Here is a 20,984-nt window from a genome sequence, read left to right on the forward strand (position 1 = left end):
AGTCGAGACTAGAATCCATGGTCTCTTGGTTACTAGCCTGGTGATTTTAACCGCTATACCAGCTGGCTCTCTAATTCCGTAAAACAGAAAACTTTTGTTGAAAATTCTAGAGCTGAACAACAAAAGCACCATTATGATCCACATGCCTTGCAAACCAATGTAAATTGATTCCTGTTGATGTACATTTTTGATCTATTATTTTGTGGTTTTTTAAATTGGGTATCCTGCAGATTTTAGCAATTTTCTATCAACTAAACCAGGGGTCCACAATCACCGGGACTGTGGACCAGGACTAGTCCATGAGTTATTAGGAACTGGGCTGCGCAAGTAGTGGGTGAGTGAGCAAAGCTTCATCTCTCCATACACAGGTACTATGTTGTGCAGGAAACCATCCTTGCCCCTGGTCTGTGGAAAATTTGTTTTCCATAAAACCGGTCCCTGAAAGGTTGAGGACCACTGATCTAAACCATTCATTCATTCAAACATAAATAAAATATTTCATCTTGGGGGTGGATGGGTTTATGAATAAAGATCTTGCTGTGTAATATAAAAATGAAGATTTATGACTTCCATCAAAGATTAGTATGAGAAATATCTATTTATATTTTACCCTGTCTGAAAAAAGTTAAGTCTCTTCTTCTCATACTTGAAAATATTTGAAAAGCATAGCATTAAAACATTATCCTCCTATTTGCTGATTTATTGATATAATAAGCCAAATTATACAGTGAGATTTATATCTGCCACTTGATATAAGACAGGGATTCTCAGATTCTGCCACAAACCCATCAAATAATAAATCCTCCCCATGAATATTGCTGCTATTACTATTGTTTTTACACATGTAAATGACTTTTGGAAGCATTATGCCTTCCTCAATTATGTGTAGTTTTTAATACTATAATCAAGAAATTTGTGATGCCAACTCCTGTCAGTCCCAGCTAGTTGGCTGGGAATTATGGAGTCTGAACTTCTTCTTAGTCTTAGAAGAAAGCTAATTGGGGGAAAGTTGCTGAAAGTCTCAGAGCAATCTCTCTGCCTGTTCACCCCTTTCAACACTGCTGGTCATTAGAAATTTGCAACAACCCTCAAATTTGCTTGCAAAAAGAAAGTTAATTTAACATAACAAATATCCAAAGAAAGAAGAGTTCTGGCAGAGCATGAGAAGAAAAGGCATGCAAATAATTCTCACTACAGCATTCCAGACTGAAAGCCGAGCACGGCTCTACAAGGTTTAGAAATATCCTTATTAGAAATAGCCAAGTAACTCTACTTCTTTCTACCCTGCTCTGGTGTGGTTTGCACACTCCGTTGATATTTAGTGGCTGTGAACCTTGGAAGAATAGGGAATGGCCACTAAGTGTTCAGACAAATCCCTGAAGTTATGTCACCATTTCTGTCTTTCAAAATATAATTTCAGAACAAAGCATCAAGGGCTTGGTTGTGGAGGTCATTTGTTACTATCCTGAAATCTTGGTGAGAGCATAGCAACAAATCTTGTTTGAGAAAGCAAGAAAAAACATCCACATAAGCTACACAATCCTTGGCAGAAGTATCTGCAGCTAAATGCCAAAAGATTATAGCTTAAAACCCTAGGATCTAAGCTTAGAATAATTCCATCCCTCTCTCTCCCGCCTTCTCACCTGTTTAAACCTTGTAGTAGGATCTACTCCAGTCTGCTTCATAGAATCCATAACAGATTTCATTTCCACAGCTTCCTTTATAAGCTGATGGTTTTCCATTTGTTTTGCTTTGAAGCTATCGGACTGAATTTGTTGCTGATGATTCGAAAGCATCTGTGATTTACTTGTCTCATCAGTTTTATTAGGGACTGATGACCCTATTTTAGTGTTGTTTTTACTGGTCTCCGAAGCTGAAGGTGCTTTTGAGATTGTAGCAGAGGGTATATTTTTCAACTTGTCATCTTTTCCCAGATCTTTCAGGGGGAGCTCGTTTTTCCTTTCACATTCTCTGCCAGTTTGTGTCACTTTCTGTTCTGCTAATCTCTGGTCCTCATAGTATTTTTCATACTGCTGCCTATAAGCAGGGTTAGAGGCCATTAAGGATTTTTGGTCCATATAAAGCCCATAGGCATACTGGCCATAGTAAAGTGACTGGGCAAGTGCAGGGTGCCTTTGAGTTATTACAGACTGGTGTTGAGGCTGCAAATTAGTGGGACCAGCTTCACTTTTTTTGGACTCGGGAGGCTCTGCCTTGTCTTTTTTCTCAGCCTCTTCCTCAGCCTCCTTTTTGATCTTCATTCCCTGGGGGTTATTGCTGCTGTTCCCAGCTGCGGGGGTGCTGACCTGTCCAGAGTGCATGTAGCTTGGAGAATAATAAGGATCGTAGCCATGGTAATAAGGAGAATGAGCCTCTTTTACTTGGGGTAATTGTACCGGGGTTGAAGAATGTCCTTTTCCAACACTGTCCTTATTAGAAATAATATCTGAAGGAGAGCTGGCCTTTGACCTCATGCCCTCTGACCTGCTGTCAGAACCACCATCGTCTGCAGCATCAGAGATATCCGAATAAGCAGGACTGTTAGTTTTAGCAGCAGCACCCTCTGCCCCATTCTGTGTCAACACATGCAGTGGCGCCACTGAAGACTGTCCATTCACTAAAGGGCTGCATTCCATTCTGGAGGAACTCCCTATCGAAGGGCTGGGGGCATTGTCTGTGAAAGTGTAAACTTTATCAGCTTCAGCTTTAATGCTTGCCATCCTGCTCTCCTGAGACTCTGACAGTCCATTAGCTAACACTTCATTCTTGCTGAGATGTTCCTTTAAAAAATGCCCACTAATCTCTTTCCCAGACCCCTTGGTGTCCTCCAATTTTCCCAGCTTCAAATCCACTTTAGGATTCCCAGTCTCTTTGCTTTCTTTGTCCTTAAGTTTTCTCTTCTCTTTTTTCTTTTTGTCTTTGAGTAATGTGAGAGCTGGACTGACAGTGCTTGGCTCTCCCATGATTGTGGGCTTTGGTTGAATAGGTTTTAGCGGAGGGCTCTTTGGTGTAGCCTGCACAACAGTGGTTGTCAGGGAGGGCAGTCCTGATATTGACCCAGTGGTGGTGGTTGTAAAAGCTGCTGTGGGGATAGCTATTAATTGAGGCGGAGTGGGAGCTGGAGCTGGGGCAATCGGTCTGGCAGTTTTCAGCTTGGACAGATTTTTATCTACTTTACAGTTATTGGCTTTTTTGCCTTTGTCTTTTTCTCCTAGGTTTTTCTTGTCTATTAGTCCTTCAGCTTCTAGCTTGGGCATTTCACTGGCCAAACTGTTTTCTGCCACTGAACAGTTTTCCAGAGTCACTGTCATATTGGAAATAACTGGGAGACTATTCAGTTCATTGTTCAAGCCCCTCTTTTTGCCAGAATTCCTGCCATTCTGGGCCTGCTCCCGTTTCCCCTTTGGTGTTCCAGGGGTACTCAGGGAACAAGGAGACAGGGGCCCCTTCAGCTGATCAAAATGTGATAAGCTTGTGCTTGGGTCACTGCATTCAAGTGCCACGTTGCCAAGTGCTTCCTCACAGTCTGAGATTTTGTCTTCACTGTCAGGCTCAAATTCCAGTTTGTTTTCTGGGTCTAAATGTGCATGAGCCTGATGATACCTCAATCCATTAATGTGCTTGTACTTTTTGTTGCAGTTAGGATGGGGGCAATCAATCAACACTGGAGAAGAGCAACCTTGGTCTAAAAAAGCAGTCTCTGGTTTCCCTTGTGGAGTGGTAGGAGTGCTTCTAGAATTGGTGCGCACACGCTTTCCAGATTTGTTGTCCTCTGAACTGGAATTCAAGTCCAGCTCCATGGGTGGCTTGTTTTTCCTCTTGTTGTTTGACAAAGGGCTGACTTTCACATCCTCCACGGCACAGTTGGGGGGTGTCCTGCGGCCACTAGAATTAAGGCTGCCCCGTCTTCCTTTTCCATTAGCACCACCTCTGTTCTTGTTCTGTAGTCCTCTGGATTCTGTAAAGGTAATGTCAGTCCCTGGTGTGGTTGTAGTTGCTGCAGACCTTGCTCGCTTTCCTCTGCCCCGACCTCCTCGCATTTCCAGGTCACTTGTTGGCGATTCACAAAACCTGTTATAAATAAAATTAGGTATCAGAATTGGGTACATGGAGGAAAAAAATCAAATCTCTTCTAATAAAAACTGTCTCAATGGCAAATCAACATATATGACACCCAGATACCCTCCCTCAAAATATCAGTAATGTATAGGGATGATGAGGACCCTTCCCTAAATCATCTGAAATTAAGAAAGGGAGAAGGATAAATCAATCAATCAGAATAGAGCTGAAAACGAAAAACCTCATTAAGTTTTTGTTTTTTATTTCTTGTTTGTTTTTATTCCTTGCTTCCTTGTTTGATTGATTATCTAATGGTTTTTGCTTGGACTGAGGTTCTAAAGGTCATGAAGATTGGTGCTCCTCCCCCCTCAATTTCAGTTTAAAGTCCTTTTGATAAGATGAGCCAGTCGTTTTCTGAATATATTCTTTCCAGTTCTTTTGAGGTGCAGTCTATCCCTTGCCAGTAGCCCTTCATATAGGTAATGCAGACCATGTTCCAGGAAGCCAAAGTTCTGTTGATGACAACAGTTTTTAAACCAGTAATTTGTTTCTAAAATCCTTTTCTCCCTCACTGGATATTGGTCTTTTGTTGGAAGTATAGCTGAAAAAAAGCATGCGTGCTCCTAATTCTTTAACTTTCTTCCCTAGCTGTTCATAATATCTTATTATTGTTTTCTGATTCACCGTTGTATCATTGATCTTGAAGTGTAGGAGAAGAAAGGGGTAGTAATCTGTGGGGTTGATTATTTTAGTAAGATACTCAGTTACATTTTTGATTTTTGATAAGCCACGCAAGCCTTGCAGGAGGTCATTTATTTGCTATTTCTAACTATTTTCTTTTTAAAAAGATTTAACAAGATTTAAACCATATACACAGAATCATCAAAATGAAATAACACCAGACACATAAAAAGATAAACAGTGCAATACCGCAAACAACATAAAATTGTTAATTAACACTATAGTATTTTCTCCTTTTCTTTCACCTTAACATGCTAAAATCAAACTTAGTGAGATGTGGGAGGAAGCAGGAGAAGCCTCCCACATTTTCTCTAACTATATACTGGATTTTATTCAATATTCCTTATTTTAAGAAATCCATTCATGTATTCAGCTAAGGATTTGGCAAATAATAGTCTACAGGAGACATACACCAGATCTCATTTTATGGTCTTCGACATTAGTGCTGAAACTCAGAACAAAACTGCCAATTTTGATGGCAAGATCTGCCTAATTTCTAAAATTAGAGCCAAAATAGATGCACTGAAATACATCTGAAATGAGTACATTCTGCAGGTTTTGGAAAAGTCAGATAAATACAAAGCCCATTAAAAAACAGGCTGCTGCATCTGGTCTAACAGGTTGGAATTGGACTCTTTGGAAGGTGGAGATATCAATTACAGACCCTATCCTCTGATATTGGACTGAGAGAGGATGCACCTAAAACATGATTAATTTGCAACTTATTTGGAAACAATTTCTTCTGCATGGCCTACTTTCACGACAACATATCGTTTCACTGATCTGAAATGAATTTTTTAAAAAAACTTATTAACTGTCTAGTTCACATGTCAGAATGTGGACAAGAAAGCAGACCCCACCCTCCAGATAATTACTTACCTGGGAGGAGCCCAATCGTGTTTTGTGCAATCAAGCAACGTTCCAACATAGGTTTTATTTCTCCAAGTAACATTAACAACAAGGACACCTGCAGATGAAAAAGAAACAAAGGATTGTTGGTGGGAATTATGATTTTTTGACCTAGTTCAGAAATATAATGGGTAAAAATAGCTAAATTTTCATTTGCTATCACAGATTGCGGTTTGCTAACTTCCTCTTGTTGGTTTCAGTGACTTCCATTTAAAACCCACAAGACAATGTATATGCGTGCAAGACAAAGAACGAGGGAGTAATCAAGATACTAAAGTGAGGAGGAAATACTTTTACTGTGTATGCTTTAAAAAGGCAACAGTGACTTACATTTTTTTATTATTGCATAATTATTGTTGCAATAATTAAAACTGATTATCAGTAACTAGTGCACAAGGCATTGGGTGGCATGAGGAAACTGAACTCGTCTCAGAGTACAGACACAGAGTATATTTATTTGAAATGATACTTACTTTAGAGGCAATAATTCAATATAAATACTGTACTGCAGAATTAATATTTATAAATATTATTAATATGACTAATATTGCATGCTCTTTATTTTACTTAAGCAGGCATTCCTCCCGAGTATTAAAAATTAGAAAAAATGAATTAGAACTATTTCCCAATATTTAACAAAAAACAAATTGAAAACCAATGTGTCAATGAGTATTCTTTATTAAACAAAGAAAAGCTATCATATTTATCTTCTGGGCAGCTCCCTCAAATAAAAGACAATTTATAATTTTTAGGCTTATAGACAATACCTGTGTTCCACCAGATGTGGAATATATATCATCACAAGTAATTGTTTCCGTAATATCTATAATAAGACATGCTAAAAAAAGACCCAGAACAACAATATTGAGTTGCAATTCATTGTAAATATGTAGCACCAATTGGCAAATATGAACGTTTTTTTCCTCACGCTACACATTTGTATATTCTAATTCCAATCCAAGCCTTTTAACTGAGAGATAATGTATAAATAAATAACTAAATAAATAATGACATCCTGCCTCATGTTTCCAGCTTGTCGGCTTAATTTACGTCACTAGTGTGATTTCTAATTTGCATTCAACCTTTTTCCCAGACCAGAACATCAATGTAAAGAAAACATGTAACCTGCGACTTATTTCCTTAGGGAGCTTTTAACAGCAGGAAAGTATTTTGAAATGCTATTAGCTAAAGTACTAAGGAAGAAGGGATTTCCTTTAAACATTTTCAACAGTATATCAGAGGAGGGAAAATGGTTCCTGCATGGTTTTAGCATGTTATTGTAAATGCAGGAGGCTACCACATAAGGTATATATCCCGAGTTGAGGGTTGTTTTTTTTAAAGGAACAAAAACATAAACTCTAGATATGGATGATAAAATCTTTGTTAAATAAAACTAAAAGCCATGGAATGTAGTGGTCTCACAATTTAGAAAAATGAAATTCATTTTTTGCAATTAAGAACAAAAGTGCAAAGAGAAGAAAATACTCCCATTCCCGATTAAACTATAAAAATACACATTCAAACAGATGCAGAATGGATCTGTTCTTCTCATCATTTGCTCTCCAGGGCACTGCTCTGTGGTGTTGGAGACCTTTCCAGTTGCTTAACATTTTCAACCTATCTGCTGTATTTAAATTGCTGGAATATATTTATATTGTTCGAAGGTTAATGCATTTTTTAGCTTAAGACGCAATAGGCTAAATCTCTTTGTGCTTGAATCTCTGATGTACCACAAATGTATAATTAAAATTACTTGAAAGAGAAACATGAAAGAAACAACAAGGCCTCCCTTCTTGGAATAATAGCATTAAAAAACAGGAAAAGTCTGCACAGACACTTAACATTTGTCTGCAGTGAAAAAGCCCTTTGTTATTGTCTTTCCCTAAGGGCTTCATATTTCCCTGAAATCCAGTCTCTTGATTGGCCAGGGCTGGCTGACAATGCTGCCATCTGATTGGTTGGACTTAGCACTGCAGCAGAGGCACAAAAAGAAAGAAAAACAGTGATGTAACACAACCCTGTGGAAAGTGACACAGTGAGGGGGAAGGGAAGGGAGTGAGCCTGGAATAATCTCACCAGTACAAGAGGCTTGTTTAAATGCTTCCTGCTTCTGTAATTACGCTCTGCTTTGTTTGCACTATCTGGGCTTGTCAACTTGATCGGTTACTGTCTACTGAACTGGGCTGTGTTAGGCATTCAAAAATCTTCTCTGGATCATGAAAAAAGGAATTTGTTTGGCAGAGTAATGATTTATACACAAGAAACAATTTGGCCTTAAATTATCTAGGCTGATAAGTTACTATGTGTGATAGCATAGTAATGGCAAAATTAAAGTCAAACCTAAATTAGTGAACTGTAGTAACTATTTCTTTTAGTTTTTCATCAGCTAATTAAGAGTGGCTAATTTCGAGCCTGCTTGATGTCTAAATATAGCAATATTATTTTTGTAAATGTGAAAAGCACCCCAATGAAGTCAACTCAATAGCCCATATACTCTTTTAAATTGAAATGGAGCATTGTTGCACAAAATGAGGTCTGGTAGAGAAAAGATAGGCCAAAAACTCAGAACTGCCAGCTATATATGTGCGGTACTCCCCATATGATGCAACCTGATTTTAAAATATATGGTAGAAATTATGTGTTCCTTAGAACACTGTTTCTCTGTGCCAATATACACCAAGCCAAGTTTACTTTTAAGTAATATATAGATTTAAATAAGGTTAAGGAAGGAACTGAGTTCCACTGATGACAACGAAAACGCTCATAAATAACATGAGAACAATAGTAGTCTCTTACTGCTATCCCCCAAATGACTTAATGATCATGGTTGGTAGTTACTGACATGGTTATCCTTTAAACATTTGTCTGTTCTCCAAATAATGTTTAATGTCTCTATGAACTATTACATAATACGCTTGTGTAAACTGACTAGAATTTTTCCTTGAAACAGCTGCAGCTGCTTAAAACCCTCCCTTAAAATAATCTGGGCATGTATGATTGAACACAGATCAGATTTCTACCAAGATACCTAATGAAGCAAGTGGTTGTGGCTCTTTCAAAGAGCACATCTGAGGCCCTTTTCATATAGTTCATTCATTGAATGACTGGCACAGTCTTATAATGCAATAAGTAGCCATTAATTCAGTACATGTGTGGATAGGGCAAAGATCTGTAGATATGATTGTATATTGGTTGGCCATAATCTGATTGGCAGACGATGCAGCATTTTTTAATTCCAAAGAGGGAGTAAGACTGCATCATCTGTATGCAATATTTTAAAGCAATCACAACTTTTCTCAAGATCATGTGGTTGATCTTACTTCTGCACCTGCTACATAATCCTGTAAAGGGACTCCTCTGCATAAAAGAGCTGGGAACACCTGCTATGTTTACACCCATGTGTTCCAAAAGACCTATTTGGAATGAAAGCCAAATTATTGCACAACTGTTAGTTAAAGGTCTTAGCCACAATTTCTGATATTTTTGAGATATTTCAATTAAATTTCTAAATTGCAAAGTTATCTGGATAGATATCTATAGTTCTTTAAAAACTGAAACCTATGTTTAAAAGTTAAATAGCTCCCACCTTCCTTACTTGAGAGACCGCCTTCTGCCAATTACCTCCCTGCGACCAATTAGATCTCATAGATTGGGCCTCCTCCGAATTCCATCTGCCAGCCAGTGCCGGCTGGCAACTACAAGGAGGAGGGCCTTTTCAGTAGTAGCTCCGACCCTTTGGAACGAGCTCCCCGTGGAGATTCGTACTCTCACCACCGTCCAGGCCTTCCGCATAGCCCTTAAGACCTGGCTAGCCCGTCAGGCCTGGGGACAAAGATAGCCGCCCCTCCCGAATGATGAATGAATGTTGCTCATTATTTTTACTTATGTGTGTCTACGTCACTGTTTGTATCCCCCTTCCCTGATTTTATGTGAGCCGCCCTGAGTCCCCTCAGGGAAAAGGGCGGCCTATAAATGTTAATAAACTATAAACTATAAACTATAAACTAAACTTTCTGAATAACAAGTAAAAAGATTGTTTTGTGTCAAGCTGAATGGAAGTCATCACAATTGTTTTATGTTTTTTCTGATGCTTATCATTTTAATTTTTGTTATTCACTATCCAGACTCTCACAATCACTGGGACAATCTAGAAATAGTATAAATAAACACAAAAGGATCATGGCCTAAAAATCTGAATTGCTAAAGTAGATTAAAAAAAAAAACAAAGTTTAGAAAATTATCAGGAGTAAAGTGTAAGCAAACTATTTTTTTCAAGTTAAGTAATGGACTTTTCTTTGTACTAATTTCCTTCTGCCAAATGGGTTTTTTTAAATGCATTTTTAAAAATATTCAACCTAATAACCTATGTACTTGATGCATTACTTGCTTGTATTAAAATAGTAACTGAAATCACCAAGTCACTGATTCACAGACCACAGCTTAAAAGGATATAGATATATATTCCCTTTCCTGACTCAGTAGAGACAGCATCCCTGTGTGGGTTATTCTCATGTACATCCAATAGAACTGAGTCTACAAAGTTTAAGTCCTGTCTCTTCCTGCTGAGCTTCCCCAGCTTTTGTGACTCACCACCACTTGAACCAGACCTGCTCTTGATCTCTCCCTGAATAGTGTTATACTTTACTTGCCTTTTCCCCTCTTTAAAGCCCTTTTCTCCCTTTCCCTTAGGTTACTTAGATCCCTTCCTTGTTGGATCCCTGGAGGCTGTCTGGCTTCCTTTGGAAATAGTGTGGCTGATCGCTGGAGGGCATCTGCAGCCGCAGATGCCCCTGTAAGTGATCCAGAGGGCCACAGGGAACGCGAAGGCCAGGGAGAGGGAGGTTTTTTTGTCCCCGTCAGTTTTTTGGAGGCGTGGGAGCTGGGATCGGCTCCCTTATGCCTTTGGAGCCTCCGGAGCTTCTTTTGAATCTGGAGAGTGCTGGCAGGTGGCACCTGACATTTTAGAGGCAAGGAGAGGCTTTTCCTTGCCTGTTTAACCCTCTGGAGCAGTTTTTAGCTTCAGAGAGTGCGGCAGGTGGCATTTTTGCTTCCAAATAGGTGGCAGCCACCATTTTGGGAGCAGGGAGAGGCTTCTCCCTGCCTGGTCAAGCCTACAAAGCATTTTTTTTTTAGCTCCGGAGAGTGTAAGCAGGTGATGCTCATCCTTTGGAGGCAGGGAGAGGCTTCTCCTTGCCTGGTTAACCTCCGGAGCATCTTTGTCTCTGGAAAGTGCAGCCGGCGCCATTTTTTGGTGCCAAGCATTTTGGATTTTGGGAGAGGCTTCTCCTTTGTTACAGAAGCTCAGAAGCACCTGTTGACTCTGGAGAGGATTGCAGTTGCCATTTTGGCCGCCACAGGTGGCAATCACAATTTTGGTTGCAAGTGCGAGATGGTCGCTAATTGTGAAACACTGGTTTTTCTAGTGGGGGCGATCCCGTAATAACCACTCCAGCTGACTCCCTCTAAGTCATCAGGCTCATTACAGGATAAGGGCTCATACTGAATCAGCCTAGGCCTCCAGTAAGTACAGTTAGGAATTGGGGTCAACTAGATCTGCTCCCCCAGTGAGGAGCTTAGTGCCCTGCCTCGCTAACACTTGAGGCTTCTGGCACAGGGACCATTGGGTCGCTTGTTGCGGGCAAGAGACAGGCCCAGGCGTGCCTGTCTAGGAGGACCATCTTCTGCTCATTACTCAGAAGCCGGGCCCTAGTGGGCCCTAATTGGGATATCCACCTCCATTTGTTAACCTTCAATATCTAGTCAGATAGTATACAGGAATGGATGGAGGTGCAGGAGAGGCCTTATCCTCTTTGTTGGGTGATCCTCTGGAAGGTCCATCTACCTTTCACCTATCCAGCAGGCGCAAATCCCCTTCCCCTAAGAAGGGAGGTAGAACCAAGGGCAAGTCAAAGGTCACAGAGAGCAGAACTCAGGAGGCAAAAGGCCATAGACAAGCAAATTGACAAGGCCCAGAATGAGGCACAGAAACGGTCGGAGACAGTGACCCAGGTGATGACAGTTCCCTCTCCTTCTTAGGGCTCTATCTACAGACAGTGAGGGCTCAGGGATAGAGGACCTAGACATGGAGGAGGCCCCTCCACCTCTGTCCCAGAAGGGACTGACAGCCAGGGGCCGCAGTTTCTGCCATCTTCCCTATGGTATGGGTAGCTGCCGGCCTGCATAGTAGTACTTCTTCTCCCAATATGGCATCCATCATTACTGAGGCTATTAGACAGGGTATTACAGCAGGCCTCCAACAAAAGGCTCCTCTGTCTCCAGAAAGCGTAAGAAATGTGATAAGAGGATAATGGCAACGGGCCAATCAGGGGCGGCTCCGGCCCAGGAAGATAGGAACCTGGGGTCTTCCACTTTGGAGGATGATGAGGACCAGGCCCTTCAGGATTCCGAGCTGTCAGATGACGAGGATTCGGATAAGGAGTAGACTCCCCTAGCTGGGGTCTTCAAGCCTGCCATGTTCAGGTCTCTTTTGATTAAAGCTCAGAAAATAGCCAACCTACTGCAGAAGTGAATTATGTGAATAAAGTGCTTCAACCAGAAAAGCATGGAACTGGAAAGTCAATGATAGTACATAGATATATAAACCCTAACCTGGTTCCTTTCTGCTCTATATTCCACATGCTTAAGACATTTTATTGTCCCACTTCTGTCACAGTAATACCTTCCTGAGGATGATCAGATTTTCTCATCAATGATAAGATGGATTTCTGTTTTATGATGAAGGCATCCTACTGCTCAAAGTCTGCTGGATGTTTCAGATTGCCTTTTCTATCTGCAGAATTTTTGAGACAAAGGAAATATCTCTTTTTCCAACCCAACAAAAGAAAAGAAGGGAATTATGACAGTGACACTCTCTGTAGCAGCCTTTTCAATCCAAACTCTATCAGATTTTGAAACAAAACTAGAGTAAAGAAATTAATATGGGGGATACAGTATATGTGCTAGTGCTCAAATCAAAAGCAGAAATAAAGTTCTGAAATATGGATGGAGATAAAAAGAAGCATAAGCTTTTCCCCTGAAATGTATTCTAATGCCACATCAAGAAACAGAATTTGGAGATGGGAATATTATTTACTATATTTATGCAGCCATCCATCTATTCAAGAAATTCTGGCAGCGATAGAAATAAAAAGAAACCAACTATATAGATCAATTAAAAGAATCTAGATCCTAAAAATCACATTATCAACTCATCATACAAATTACCTCCAAACCAGAGATCAATCAACATCCTGGTCTCAGTACCTAGGGGAAGAACCTTCATAGCCTTTTGTTAGGCCAAAGGCTCAGGATTGGCAGGATCTTGGGATAGGCTGTTCCATAAGATAGGTGTCATAACAGAGAAGGCATGCTTCCTGGAACCCACCAGATCACCCGGGTCATTGATGGGATCCAGAGCATGCTGACTCGACAAGTTCTAGTAGGAAAGACAGTAAGTAACAGAAGTGAAAGAATTGCATTAATGGAAGTTGACTGTGTTTTCACGGACTTAATAGCACGGCCAAATAGTACCTATACAATTTGTCTAAATATTCCTTTCACTTTTCCCCCCATGTATGCATTCATTCTTTGGGGGAATTATTAATAACAAGCACTGTAATGTCACATTTTATATACTAGCACATTTCTGCCACAATTATAAACCTCTGAGATATACTGCTGTGCTGTTAGTCCCCAAAATACAGTGCATTTAAAGATGAAGGGACTGAAGGATCTTCTAATAAATAGACTGGCAATATAGACAGCCTGATCAAGAAAATTTCTTTTGGAAAGTGGCTACTTCGAAGATTCACTGTTCTATTTAATCATATTGCTTGTCAAGACTTTAAAATATGTTACCTTTCAACAAATGTTCTATATAATCTGACTGCTTTACATAATCACCTGCATGATTTAATATATACTAGTGTACAATAAAATATAACAAACTAAAACAACAGCAGAATCTGTACTATGAAATTACTGAAGTTACAATCTTAAAATATTTACATCTTAATACATGAAAAGTATTATAAAAAAGGTTTGTTTCCCCATGGGCTGTTGTGCTTTAATACTCAAAAGAGCACATGGCCACTTTTATCACTGTCACATCCCATGCAGCCTTTGTTCTGAAGCCCAATGAGTTGTATTGATTTGGGAAAATCATTGAGCTTCTTGGAAAACTAGACTCTAGCTTATTCACCACCATCTATTTCTTTCTCAGGAAGACAGGAGGTCAATACTGAACTGCCTAGGCTACTAAAATAAGCTCTCATCATTTTTCTTCTCTTGCATCTCTAGTAGCCTTCTGCTTTTGTATATTATAGTAGAAAATCTGGCTTCAACATGAATTCAACATTTCTGAATGAAGTGTCACCTAATTCTTGAGCCAAGGTTTTCTTTAGCATAAAAAGCAAAAAACAAAAACCCAATGGTAATAGAGCAGTGCTCTTTAAAAGAATGTTATTTTTACAGCAGTTTATATTGGAGTGAATTCTTACATTTTTCCCTGATGATGTACACTAAGTTTAAGCAAATATAAATAATGGGTTGGTTCCAGTATAGGCCTGGCAGAAACAAAAATTCTTTTCAATAAGCACCAAATTAATTTCTGGTGAGGTGAGAGAAGATTTAAGTCAGTGCCATTCCACTTCACACTCTTTGGACTATGCTGGGCAGGTAAATAATTTTTCTGTTTGGCAAAGGGTGAGGAGGAAAGAGTACAAATTGGATGTGGCTGGGCTGTCAGCCACACCAGACTCCTGCTTCTACTGTTTTTCACTACCCCACTACTCTTATACCAGATGTCAAGTATTCGATAATTAGATTGTTTAATTCATGTATTAATTGATACATAAATCACTTAAAATATGAGGCATAAAGTTAATTCTATTACTTTTAGCATTTAGTTCCTACCACTGAAACACTAGAAACTCGTAACTAGTTGAAAGTGATATTTAATTCTGTAATTCTTAATACAGAGAAAAATCAAAGCTACTTTATCAATCTTTTAATGCCCCAAAAAGGGGAAAAACACCTTTTTTGGTGAAATAAGCACAGGTAATAAGATCAAAATGATAAACTTCATCTTTAACCTGAAATAATGTCTCAGTGATCCAAGCTAGATCCTGAAAAGGTTGTTAGTTTTTAATTTTAAAAAAGGTATTTGAATACTGTGCTTTCATATGTATAGAAAGGTGAAACAACATGCAATGATTTTCTACATACCGTATTTTCACGACCATAAGCCGCACTGAAAATCCTAAAATTTGACAAAAAACCGGCAGTGCGGCTTATAACCCGGTGCGCTTTATGTATGGAAAAAGATCGAAAATCTCTCCCTCCCGATTTTACGCTCAAACTTGAAGTCCCTTGGGTAAGGTGACCAGTGTACATAAAGAAAAATAAAATAGTAAGATAGTGGGATCCTTCCCCATCAAGCTCAGAAAACAGTGATCCCACGATCTGTCCCACACCTCCTCTTTCCCTAAGAGGTGGTGGGGTGGGAAATCCTTGCCCATCAAGCTTAGAAAACAGCGATCCCACGATCTGTCCCACACCTCCTCTTTCCCTAAGAGGTGGTGGGGTGGAAAATCCTTGCCCATCAAGCTTAGAAAACAGCGATCCCACGATCTGTCCCACACCTCCTCTTTCCCTAAGAGGTGGTGGGGTGGGAAATCCTTGCCCATCAAGCTCAGAAAACAGGGATCCCACGATCTGTCCCACACCTCCTCTTTCCCTAAGAGGTGGTGGGGTGGGGGATCTTTGCCCATCAAGCTCAGAAACCAGCGATCCCACGATCTGTCCCACACCTCCTCTTTCCCTAAGAGGTGGTGGGGTGGGAAATCCTTGCCCATCAAGCTCAGAAAACAGGGATCCCACGATCTGTCCCACACCTCCTCTTTCCCTAAGAGGTGGTGGGGTGGAGAATCCTTGCCCATCAAGCTCAGAAACCAGCGATCCCACGATCTGTCCCACACCTCCTCTTTCCCTAAGAGGTGGTGGGGTGGGGGATCTTTGCCCATCAAGCTCAGAAACCAGTGATCCCACGATCTGTCCCACACCTCCTCTTTTTCCCTCTCTCCCCAGGCGGATTTTGCAGTATCCTACCCCTGGAGTGGGGAGGAAATGTGGATTTCATAGTATCCTTCCCCTGGAGTGGGGAGGGAATGGGGATTTCATAGTATCCTTCCCCTGGAGTGGGGAGGGAATGGGGATTTCATAGTATCCTTCCCCTGGAGTGAGGAGGGAATGGGGATTTCATAGTATCCTACCCCTGGAGTGAGGAGGGAATGGGGATTTCATAGTATCCTACCCCTGGAGTGAGGAGGGAATGGGGATTTCATAGTATCCTACCCCTGGAGTGGGGAGGGAATGGGGATTTCAAAGCATTTTAAACTATACCTTATAACCTTCCAAATGGAATAATAATAATATAAGAATGGCAAAGAAAAAGAATAATTATGCTTTATATTTTTACTGTCATTTATTATCTTACAGGCAGACAGGTTAGGAAACGAAATGAACGAGTGGCCAGCCAGGCTAGGAAACGGAATGCAGGCAGTGGGGGAAACGAAATGAATGAGTGGCCAGTCTAGGAAACGGAATGCAGGCAGGGAGGGAAACGAAATGAACGAGTGGCCAGCCAGGCTAGGAAACGGAATGCAGGCAGTGGGGAAAACGAAATGAATGAGTGGCCAGTCTAGGAAACGGAATGCAGGCAGGGAGGGAAACGAAATGAACGAGTGGCCAGCCAGGCTAGGAAACGGAATGCAGGCAGTGGGGGAAACGAAATGAATGAGTGGCCAGTCTAGGAAACGGAATGCAGGCAGGGAGGGAAACGAAATGAACGAGTGGCCAGCCAGGCTAGGAAACGGAATGCAGGCAGTGGGGGGAAATGTTGCAAAAAAAAGTGCGGCTTATAACCCGGTGCGCTTTATATGTGGAAAAAGTTTGAAAAACTAACGTTAATTGATACTGCGGCTTTTAATCCGGTGCGGCTTTTGGTCGTGAAAATACGGTAGTTATAAAAGCTATTTTTCCATGCTTTTGAATGTTCAAAATCTCCAGAGTGGTTCTCCCTGAGGTGAGGTTACTGAGGCAAAGTGGAAAGCTGATATAAGAAGAGGTGAGATGGAAGGGAGAAGGGAAAGTGAGAGAACAACATAAGGAAGAAAAATTGGACATGTCAGAAAAATTAACAGCTAGCAATGATCCTATGTACTGAACAGCAGGCAAGCATGCAAAACTCCATTTGCACAAATAGAACTTTGCATACTCACACGTGCCTGCTACTTGCACAAAACTATCCCCTCTTCCTCTACTCCATCCGGTCCGAAGATTAAAAAGATTGGCTATCACTGCTGAATTTTCCCCAAAGAAAGCAGCTAATAAGCAAAATGATCTGCACTCCTAATCTGAAGCATCTGCAAGTAATGTACTGCAAATCTTTTGCTAATCAATTAACAGACGAGAAAGCTGTATTATTTTAAAATAATGTAGATTTTCTTTAAAAAAAACACCCATACCTTTTAAAAAGCATTGCTGAAAAATCCCAAAATATCACATTCATAACACTAACTGCAGAACAATTCTCTTTTGTTATCAAGGGAAGATTATACAAACAACTTTTTGGATTATCTTTTCTACCATTTGAATGTATGAACACTTTCAGTTTGTTCATATGAACCCCGGAAAGATTGTTCAAACTGGACAGAAAGGACTTAAATGTTTCGGAAATCTTCCATCTTGACTTATTTACTTTTATTCCAGTGTCTTCAATTTTAGTGTTAAAAATAGTTATTTTTTTCATCTCTCCAAGAATGTTATTCTTTAAAAATATGTAACAGGAACAGGCCTCAAGAGGGTAACCACTTTCACATTAAACACACATTTATCAAGTTACACATTTAAACTTATGTTTTAAAAGACAATTATTTCCTTCATCTTGCTTTATTTTAAGACTTCAAAGAAGGCAACTATAAACAATTTAATAAGACTGTATTACAAACCTGTGCAAAAAAAAAATCCTTTAAACTTCCACCAAACCTTGCATATACTAACTTCTAAAATGATATTGTGAGTTCTTTGTTTCCTGCTCTCAAAACAGTGAAAGGCTTAGAAAGAACTCAGCAGGAAGGGCATATGTAAACCATAAGTAAATAAACCTCAAGGTGTATTTGGCAATTACTCTCCCACTGTTTTCTATGGCTATAAAAGGCTGCCAGGTGTGAACAATAGGAAAATATCCAACAACAGATAATGAAACATTAGGAGGAAGGAGTCGATTCTGTTCCTTGAAATAAGAAAGCGGGGATAAGGGAATGGAGAGGATATAAGGAGGTAAAAATAATGATGTCTATTTCAGGATATGGTTATCAAAATACAGTAGGATCAGACAGTTAGATAAGCACAAGCTCCAAAAGCTGCGGCTGATTCATGAATCTTATTGGGACTGAAAAGCAGAGCCTCATATAAATTATGATGCTTTATTTAAAGTCAAAGCATTTTATTTGCTTTTGTGCCAGCTCTGGGGTCCTTTTCATCTTTAGCTACCAGACCCAAGAGAGAATACATCCCTGCAGCTCAGTTGGCAGCCAGCTGTGGCCTCTGTAAATCATAAAGCCTCTTAGTCAGTCAGTCTTTACAAAGGCCAACTAGTAGACATGATCACTCCTTTATTATTCCACTCAATGGAATTTAAAACAGCAATTTAAAAAAGCAGCTGAAAAATAGTGAAAGTCACTGGGCTCCATTTTCCCAATATGCAAGTGTGTATTAAATTTCACATACTATTTAAAGACATTATTGTCTCCTCTTTGAAGAGGTTGGGAATGGCAAAAATACCAAAGCCAATGTGCCCTTAATAACAAGGAGCAGCTTTCAAAAAGAAAGATTTATTTTTAAACCAGCTTTATTTTAATTGCATCCTTTTCAATTCAACTGCTATTATATATATATTGTCATTGGCCTAAAGCAGGGTGTCAAACTGGTGGCCCGCAAACCGATGTGTCATGTGCAGGCCACGCCCATCTCAGCTCGGCCAAGGGGAAAAACATAGCAAAACATCATGTGATGGCAGCGTGATGCCGCAAGTTTGACACTCATGCCCTTAAGGTTTCAGAGTGAACTACAGAGTAAAAATGGTGAAAACTGAAAATATGAGCTTTTATCAATTTATCATTAATTATCAATGGACTGTTGTGGATTGCTGCACAGTCAAATGTGTAAGATTATGTATTCATATTGCTCTATATAAGTTCTAACAGAATTAGGCCACAAAAAGTATTGATATGTGTCCTGCAACTTTTAGTCTATTACAAGTTGATTAGTCAATGTCCCATTCCCTGTTCTTCACACACAGCACACATCTTTCATAACAGTATGCAAATACTTGCTTTTTCATTATAGCAAATGACAGGGACTGATAACTGGTATCCAAAGAAAGATAATGGTAGTCTCAGGAATGTTTCTACATCATTCACAGGCAAGATGTCAGAATACAGGAATCAGAGCACTTGCATGAGAACTGTGTCCTATAGTAGTAAGAATCTGGTATTATATTTATAATACAATCTATGTATTTATAAATTATGTGATTGTAAATAAAAAGGAATATAGTATGGCGTGTTTTTCTTGGATGACCATATAATGATTTTAAGGACTTTGTATGCTACACCATCTGTCACAAAGGGGTTTGATTTGATCTGTGCCTGGTTAAAAAAAGAAAAATAAAAAGCACTGCCATTGTGAGTTTTGTGTCTTTTAAACCCATTAAAGAATCCATGAATTCAGGCAATGCAATTTGTACTCAAATACTAGCCTTTCTAGAAATAAAGTCACGAAACAAAAAAGAGGTCAAGCAAACCTATTATGTTAGAAGAAAACTAGATCTCAAATAGCTCTCTTTGAAGTCTTAAGCTTTTTAGAAGCCAAAAGCAATGATTCCTTCCCTTGCTCTTTCTACACTTTAAAGATATTATATTGTGTCAGAGAAGCTGAAATGTATTCAAGCACTTTGAAAGGTTCTGTCCTTTAATAAGCTTACTGAACTGTAAATAATGACAGCCCACATCCTTTGCTAGCTTCTACTAGAATTAGGTAACTTACTAAAAAGACAGATTATCTATTGCTTCTTGTATAAACAAACTAAATTAGTGCCACTATTCTAATATCCACACAGATGCTTTACAATTGGTTTCTTTACAAAGAAGTATCTCATGTAATTTTATCCCTAGAAAGTGATATTTTGAAAGGCTTCTCCCACAAAAAAAAACAACAAAAAAAAACCTTAAAATGTTTCCTTTACACTTTCTCAAAATTAAATGGTCAATTTTCTTGTATTTTTCCCCAAGCACATTGGGTGATTGCTTTTCTTGTTTTTTATGAGGAGCACATTGACTTGAACTTTCCTTGACCTGCAGTGATCCAAGCAGCTAATACAGTTTCCTTTTTCTTGTATACACAGTAAACCTAGTCTACCTTTAACTTGAATAGAATGAGGCCAAAACTATTTGAGATTCTAAGGGTGGGCTGCAGATTTCTCATATTTCTTTTTAAAAAATCTACTCTTTTCCATCTCAAATGAAATCAGCTACAAATTGTAACTCATATTTACCTTCAAATATCACTATCAGCGTAAAGTGCTTTGACTTGTTTCACTTTGGGACTACATGCACAAATTCATCTGAATTATCGACTGCACTTTAGCCTCATTTGAAATGTTGGCCCCCTCCGTCTGATAAGCGGTGACCCCAAGTGGCACATAAAACTGTCTCCAAAGAGGCAGGAACATTATTGCTTTGCACTAGGGACTGGAATGCAAGAGCCAATCAATCACTTTTCTTGACAGCTTTTACAGCTTCTCTGCATTAGGCCCAAGTGAAACTCCATAGCTCCTATTGTTCACATTCTTCTTATTTTCCTCTTCCTGCTCTCAGTGTTCCCATAGATAATTCCCTTGGCGTCAGCTAGACTCCTTCTTGCCCTCTTGATTTCTTAATAGATATTTTTAATTATATTATTATTACTTTAAGTGGATAGGTGGCATTTTTCAAAGAAAGTTTCAGTATCCTATGCCATTTCCAAAAATACCTCATTAATATTTTAGATAATAAAATTAGGAGGTAGTTGCAACTTGGCTCTTCATTCTGAAATGTATTCAACTAGGTAGCCAACTCACCTACCCCCAACCTTGGCAGAATTGATTTAAAACCAAGAGGTGGGTTAGAGGTGGAAGAAGAGATACGTAATATATATATATATATATATATATATAT

At 39.4% G+C, this 20,984-nt stretch overlaps 1 protein-coding gene across 5 annotated transcripts in view; it reads right to left on the reverse strand.

The window, feature by feature from the left end:
• The window catches only part of ZNF608 (zinc finger protein 608), a 115,847-nt gene that overhangs the window by 8,956 nt on the left and 85,907 nt on the right, over positions 1–20,984 (reverse strand). For all 5 annotated transcript variants that reach the window (XM_087715857.1, XM_087715860.1, XM_087715859.1 and 2 more), the window contains exons 4-5: positions 5,680–5,767; positions 1,644–4,071 (exon numbers count right to left, since the gene is read on the reverse strand). In XM_087715857.1, the coding sequence (XP_087571983.1) occupies positions 1,644–4,071; positions 5,680–5,767 (2,516 nt within the window). The remainder of the gene's footprint in view (positions 1–1,643; positions 4,072–5,679; positions 5,768–20,984) is intronic.

This window comes from Thamnophis sirtalis, unplaced genomic scaffold (genome assembly GCF_051295495.1).
Source record: "Thamnophis sirtalis isolate CommonGarterSnake01/CBP01778 unplaced genomic scaffold, rThaSir2_p1.2 scaffold_5, whole genome shotgun sequence".
In the NCBI taxonomy this organism is placed as follows: domain Eukaryota; kingdom Metazoa; phylum Chordata; class Lepidosauria; order Squamata; family Natricidae; genus Thamnophis; species Thamnophis sirtalis.